The sequence below is a fragment of the Balearica regulorum genome, chromosome 17 (genome assembly GCF_011004875.1).
Source record: "Balearica regulorum gibbericeps isolate bBalReg1 chromosome 17, bBalReg1.pri, whole genome shotgun sequence".
Taxonomy (NCBI): Eukaryota; Metazoa; Chordata; class Aves; order Gruiformes; family Gruidae; genus Balearica; species Balearica regulorum.
The window spans coordinates 10,840,001-10,847,439 of NC_046200.1; the positions used below are offsets into that span (position 1 = coordinate 10,840,001).

At 42.8% G+C, this 7,439-nt stretch overlaps 1 protein-coding gene across 2 annotated transcripts in view; it reads left to right on the top strand.

The window, feature by feature from the left end:
- SLC2A11 (solute carrier family 2 member 11) overlaps positions 1–6,245 on the top strand; it is a 12,627-nt gene extending 6,382 nt beyond the window's left edge. The window contains exons 7-12 of one of the 2 annotated variants that reach the window (XM_010298396.2): positions 1,562–1,749; positions 2,052–2,162; positions 2,645–2,746; positions 2,877–2,952; positions 3,919–4,046; positions 4,707–6,245. In XM_010298396.2, the coding sequence (XP_010296698.1) occupies positions 1,562–1,749; positions 2,052–2,162; positions 2,645–2,746; positions 2,877–2,952; positions 3,919–4,046; positions 4,707–4,907 (806 nt within the window). In that variant the 3' untranslated portion in view covers positions 4,908–6,245. The remainder of the gene's footprint in view (positions 1–1,561; positions 1,750–2,051; positions 2,163–2,644; positions 2,747–2,876; positions 2,953–3,918; positions 4,047–4,706) is intronic. The other variant, XM_075769383.1, reaches the window with a different exon arrangement.
- Positions 6,246–7,439: the final 1,194 nt, after the last annotated feature.

Sequence of the window (7,439 nt, forward strand, 5' to 3'; positions counted from 1 at the left end):
AAACATACAGTCCAGTGTGTTCAGTCCAAAGCAGATTGAAATGTAGACTTCTTTCCAACACAAATATTCTGTTTGGTGACACTTCCAGCCTCCTTAGATGAACATAAAAGCTTTAAGCCCAATACCATGGCTATGTCACTAGTCCCATGGATAATGTTTTTCTAAACCAGAGGACCAGATTTGGTCTGTACAAAATATGTGGTGCCATCAATGTTTGTAATTCCATTAGCTGCTGCACTCTTAATCAGTGCAGTGCCCAGGTGGTGGTTGGGTATGTATTTGTATGAACAACCACAGCAATTCTGAACACAGATGAACGTACGCCTTTTTGCATCCTGCTTTTGTGCACAGACTTGAACCTCAAACTTTTAAGAATGATGCCACAAATTTTACATGTAGGAAGTGTCATACAAAGTTCCAAATATGATCGCTTCCTCCTTCCAAACTAAAGAAAGTTCTATGAACATAAATATTTTTGCTCTGTTGAGGTAATTGAAAGACATCTTCCCACAAAAGACTTTTTTGCTACAATGGTAGGGTCAAAAGGTGGGACTTGTGTTCACAATGGCAAATATGTTTTGTAACTATGAAGTGAAATAAATGCTGGTTGAAGATCTCATGACCAAATCTGAAGCCAATTCATATTAAGAGATTTGCTTAGATTTGTAGCGTACAAATCCCCGTATACAGAGCGGAATTAGTTTCCAGGAAACACATTCTGTGTACCAAGAACATCTTAATTGCCTGCCTTTCCCAGAGAAGTCGCTTGAGATCTGAGTCAGAAGCATGGCTACTTGTCTTGGTTTAACCCCAGCTGGTAACTGAGCACCATGTAGCCGCTCTCTCTCCCCTCTCCCCCAGTGAGTTGGGGAAGAGAATGGAAAAAAACTTGCACGTTGAGATAAAGCTTAATAGGATAACAAAGGAAGATGATGATGATGGTGATAATGTGATGCACAAATGCAATTGATCATCACCTGCAGAAAAAATCCCTGACACCCAGTCTGTTTCCAAGCAGCAATCCCCCCTCCCAGCTCGCTTCCCCAGTTCTATCTGGAGCATGATGTTCTATGGCAGGGAATATCCCTTTGGCCAGTCTGGGTCAGCTGCCCTGGCTGTGCTCTCCCAGCTTCTTCTGCACCTGGCAGGCCCTGGGAAGCTGAAAAGTCCTTGACTTAGTGTAAACACTACAATTACCTAGCAATGACTAAAAACATCAGTGTGTTATCAACATTATTCTCATCCTAAATCCAAAACACAGCACTATACCAGCTACTAGAAAGATAATTAACTCTACCTCAGCCAAAACCAGGACACTGCTGAAATGGCACTGGTTGGAAGTATTCTCTTGTCAAACAATGGTGAGGGATTTGCACTACCTTTCCCCCAAATCCTTCAAGTGGCTGCACCACAACTGGCCATCTCTGTGAAGGTAACACCATGATCACGAACTCTGTCCTACCGCTTTCTGCAGCCATCGCTTGCTGCTCGATCCTTCACCTTGCAGAGCAGGCGAACCAAAGGTAAAGTTCAGGGATAAGAGGTTCCCTTGTCCTTGCAGCACTGCAGAAGCTCAGAGGCAACAGTGACCTGAGTGCAGAGCTGGAAGAGATGCTGGCTGAACAGGCTGCCGTTAAAGGTCAGAAAGCAAAGAACCCATGGGAGCTCTTCCAAAATCCAGCTTTGAGGTGGCAGCTGATGAGTATCATTGTGCTGAGCAGTGCCATGCAGCTCTGCGGGAATGATTCGGTAAGCGGCCTGGGAGCCACAGCAATCAGTGGCAGCGCTGTACCATGAGACATGGGTGCAGGCTCTTGGGTTTAACATTCCTGCTGCAGGAGAAGAACAAATAGTTGTCTGCTCTGCCTGTGCAGATCATAAAACCTCAGATGCTTGGTTCCCAAAGTATGCCTGTGCATTACGGCAAGATTCAGAGGGACGCTGTCATATGACAGCACATTAGGCATTCCCTGTGCGGTCCTTTGGGAAAAACAATGGGATGTATTTTCAGACCTTTTCCCTTACTGCTTTCTCCTCTCTTCTCTCCCCAGATGTATTTTTATGCAGCTTATGTGTTCCAAGAGGCTGGAATTCCTCAAGACAAAATCCCCTATGTTGTAATCGGCACGGGGAGCTGTGAACTGATCACGTCCGTCACTTGTGTGAGACTTAATGCACTCTGCTGACATGCAGACTCTTTGACAGTGAGGAGGCTGTTAATTACAAATTTTGGATTTATGTTGCTTTTCATGCCAAGGAAGCCCTTTCTGCACAGCAGCCAGGCAGTCTCTCAGCACTCATGTCCAGACAGGTTAATACAAAAGTATGTTGTCAGACACTGCATCATCATTAGTATGAAATCTCTAAAAAGTTTAACTCTCCTGCTTTGTGTCAGTATGGATAGTGGCAGAGTTTAGGCAGCAGCTGGGACATTCTCATCTCCCCAGAACACCCTTCTTGCCTGACTCCTGCCAGCAGACTCTTTCCTTTTACTTTTCTTTTTTTTGCTAAGAAGTGGACAACATCCTTAAAGCAGTTGTAGAAAGAACTAGGCATGGAGTATTGAAATGGGAAGAGGGAGCAGGCGGGAAATATAAACATAAGTTAAATATCCTGCTTTGTTTCACTGTGTTATGTTGTGCAGAACATGATTATAGACTACGCTGGTCGGAGGCCACTGCTCCTAGGGGGATATATCTTCATGGCAGGATGGGCCATTGTCTTCATGGTTGCTCTGAGCCAGCAGGTAACAAATTTTACTTAATTATTTAAGTGGAATGGAGTTGGGCTTTGCCTTTTATATGACTGGGGTGTTTAGTGGTGGCAAATAAGTGTAAGTGCCCTTACTGGTTTTCCATTGGTCTCTGTGGCTGTAGACTCAGATTAGCTGGATGCCTTATCTCAGCATGGCCTGCATTTTCGCCTATATCCTGAGCTTTGGAATCGGACCAGGTCAGTTCCCTCAGTGTTTTCACTGAAACTTTTGGGTACTACAGGGGCTTGGAGATGTGTGCAATCAGCTTATGGAAACTCTCAGACCTTCTTTAGTCACAGCACACTCAAAGGAATGAGGCAATTTCTGCCAGCAATTTTCAGCTGTTTCACAGGGGCTTGCACGCCCCTGGTAAGTCAGTGTTATGCAGCGACAGTCTGTGCCAATCTCTGTGTTGTTTCTCCTTACAGCCAACTTGTGATGGCACTTGGAGTGATTCTTGTCTTAAATGGACAGCAAGGTTTTGATTTGTTGCCCAATCCATTAAGGCTGTAGACCAGCATTTCTAATGCCACACTTTAACCCTAGAGATTGACGGCTACATCATCTCATTACTTACTTGCAGATACCTGGAAGCACAATTTCCACATGCATTTGTTAGCCTACTAACATGCATTTTCTTGGCAGAATCCATCAGTTTCTGTGGTTGTGGGGGCAGTACATGGGCTGCATGTGTGCAGGTGTTTGCGTGGTGTGTGAGTAGATGTGAAGTTCTGTTTGCTTACATGAGTTTGAAGGAAGGCAGGTAAGAAAAGAACCAAGCTGCCAGTGTCACATGCCACATGAGTTGGCAGTAATTTCTTGTCCCAGTCCCTATGGTGCCTTAGGGTTGAATTAATTATAAGCCATTCTCATAGATGGGTCCTGGTGAGAATGATGTGGATTACAAAACCTTTCCTGGCAGTTCATTCTAACATGAGAGAGTTTGAATAATTAGCCAGTCCTTAATGTTTAACTTAAAAATTCCCCACTGCAGTTAATCGCTATTACCACTTGTTCTGGCATTGTTGGCTAATGACAATAATTTACTGAATAATAACTTACTGTTCTCATATACTTCATATTGGATTTGCTTCTTAGTATATGTCCTCTCATTTTTAATATGTCAACGGTATTACTAACTTTCTTGCCGTTTCTTTTTCCAGCTGGTGTAACAGGAGTTCTGCCCACAGAGGTTTTTGATCAAATGTCCCGGCCAGCTGCTTATATGATCTGTGGCTCTCTCCTCTGGTTCAACCTGTTTCTGGTCGGAACAGCCTTTCCATTCATTGTGGTGGGTTCCCAAGGTGAAGAAATCACCTGCAGCTCTTTGATGTCTTGTACAAAAAAGAGGCTCTGATAGTGACCAGGAAAAGAGACAGGACCTGGAATATTGCAAGCTGCATACACATGGCAAGATAGCACTGCCATGAAAAGTATCTTTATGGGGAAAGTGGTCAGGACTCCTCTAAAACAAATTTCCTCCATGTTCCCTACAGTGATTTCTGATATGAGGCTGGAAGCAGATTAATTTGAGGCATGGATGACCAATATTCCTCCTCTGTCCCCAGCTGAGAACAGCTGAGAATAGAGACGTGATGTAAATCCCCTTGGCCAGACCCTGGCACCATTCCCTAAGGTGATTCCTGAAGCAAAAGGGAGCAGAACTCCACAATATCCAATCCTGTCTTATTTCTGACTGTGGGTCCCCATTCTATACAATTATATACAGAAAGACAGACAGAAAAAGCCATTTTGAGATACTCTTCTTGCTATGTCAAATCTCCCAAACTATGCTGGGGAGCTGTTGCATCCAGGCACGTGATGCCCTCACCAGGGTGCACAGAAATACTTCCTGGGTGAAGTTAGTCCATGAAGGAACAGGGATTAGTGGCCTATTTGTTATCGTACAGAATATCGCCAACACTGTCTTGTTTTTTTTCCTCCTCCTTAGAAAAGTCTAGCACATTTCTGCTATGTCCCATTCCTGGTGGTCTGCATCTGCACTGCACTCTATGTTGGATTTTTCCTGCCTGAGACAAAGGGAAAGTCCTTCCTGGAAATCTCGGAGGAGTTCAAGAGACGGAACTTCAAAGCTCAGACCCATGGGGTTTTTTATAAAGGCCCTGAAGAGATCAAATCCACCATGTTGTAGCAGAAGAAAGGAGGATGGTATCCTGGGCAAATTCAGCAGTGGATATGTTCTCTTGCAGGGACACCAAGAGAGAAGTAGAGTTAGGGACAATATATTATTCTTAGGTTCTTAGGTTCACCTCGAAAATATATACTTGAACTGATAAATCCCAACAGACGTTTAATGATCTGTTTTCAGTTTTTAGTGCTAAGTAACACATACCTATTTTAGAATTCATATTAAAGAGTGGCAGAACGCCTTATTCTCTTATCATCAAAAAACAACAGGCAATGCTTTAGCAAATTTCTTCTGAATTTCTATATTTCTCCTCCATCCAAACAATAACTTCCATCTCAGAAGCCTTTCTTTCCTTACCCCTGAATCTAGGCTCTCTAACACAGAAATTAATACGATTAAGTTCTGTTTTCAGACACCAGATGAAATTCTCAGTACCTTGTCTTGGTGCTCCCGTTGTTTCTGTTATTACGTGATTTCAAATAGACCCCTACTTGTTGAGCAATAGTGAGCAGTTAATTATTTTCAGCTATAAAAACATGTGACAGATGGATTAGGAAGAAAGCTTCTAGTACTTGCTAAGTGGCTTATTACACAACTGACTTTTGGGCATTGTTTTGCAGACTATTTATTCTGGACTGGTTTTCTTCATGGCTTGCTTGTTGTCTTCCAGTCCTATGTTGTAAAGCACAAGTAATTCTCTAGTCCATTTTGTGCTGCTCTCATGGACACTGCTGGTGCGTCTTGTAGGGTTTTACACCTGTGCTCTGCTCAGGTTAGACTCTGGTGAGGAGCTCTTATGGCAGCAGATTATTTTGGATGTGGAGAGTTAAATCACAGCAGAACATTCTCTGCAGCATGTTCTTCTTGTCTCCATAGAGCATACTGGAAAAGACCCAGATGTGATACTGATTCTTTTTAGCTAACCTGGTACAAAACAGGGCAACATTCCTCATTTAATATTGCCTTCACACAGGCATTGGGTTGACTGGTGAAGTTTCCTCTAGTTTCTTCTCAAAATCATAATTAAGCCATCTCTTTTCTTTCCCTTTGTTTGTATGAACGTCACAGCACTGCTGATGGTTGCAGCAAAGAAGATAAATTTTCAAAATAAGTAGTTAAAGTTTCTTTCAAAGTTTCTTTCAGTATTTTTTTTAACTACATTTTTTTAAAAATACAGCATTTTTGAATGACAAGACTGTAAACATTTTTGGAGTGTATTACTGTCATGCTGGGCATGAGTGGAGCAGCAGATCTATCTCTCAGAAGAGGAGTCTGTGCAAGAATTACCTTTTACTACCTAAGGTTTATAACATAGGAAGAATAAAACTAAATTTTTGCTCATTTGTGGTTGCTGCTATTTTAGAAGTCATATGTATACAGACATGGGCAAGACCAGGTGTCTCTGGTCATGGACAACACTGAGAATTTGAAATACACAGTATTTTGAGACAAGACAATCAAGAGCAGGACTCCATGGATCTGGGAACTGCAGAGATACTTTTAATTCCTATAGTTTTGAGACAGCAGTGAGGGGCAGATGGAAAGAGTAAAAGACACAGGCAAAGCAAGCAGTGCTGGTACCATCAAGATGGTATCAAAATATTCAGTTATTCCTTTGGTGAGGATCAGAGAAATGACAGGAGACAGAAGTGAAGCAAAAACAAGGCAGTAGAGAAGATGCAGGCTAGGGAGCAGGGGATGGACTGAAGACACTGCCTGAGCAGATGGAGAGGCCTGGCACACACTGCTGGGACATACAGGTCAGAGAAGAGTTGGTTAAAACCGGGAGAAGTCCTCCAGTGTCCAGAGGTCCTCAGCTTGGCCACCTTTGTGGTTACTCCCATGAGTCAGCATTGTTGTGCCTTACCCCAGAGCCCTGGAAGGATGGAGGCCATCTGCCCCTAACAGCATGAAACACGCCTGTTCAGAAATGATACACATTTACTCGACTTCCTGAGTTTCAGAGGCAGTCCTGTGAGTACATGTGTCAGAAAACGCTAATTCTAACTTCCAGCATTTTTTCTGACTTTGGCCTGAAATCAGGTATCTTTAGACTGATTAAGCAAAGACAAACAGTGGTTACATTTTAATTGGTCTAATAGGTTACATTTTAATTGAAGCATTTAACAAGTTGGTTAATTGTTACTGAATTAAAACACCTTCAACTGAAAAAAAAAGTGACACTGGTTCAGGTCAATTTTCTTATCATGTGAAGTGTTAGGCAAAAAGACGTCTTGAAAAGTAATCCTCAGAGACTCATAGTTCATATTATTGTTTACAAATCAAATCACTGTGCACTGTTGGATTGATTAATAACCATCAACACCAGAGAAAAATAGTTACTGCTGCTGTCCTCAAACAATGCCCCTCTGCACAAGCCACCTCTCACTTCCAATCCAGATGGGGTTGGGATTCTTCTAGGCACCGAAGACACGCAGCATCCTAGCCTGGGGAACCACCAAGTGCAGCCACTCACCAGGAGAAGGAATTTCCCCCTATGCTATTTGAATAACTTGTAAAAGCCTTTTAACAGAA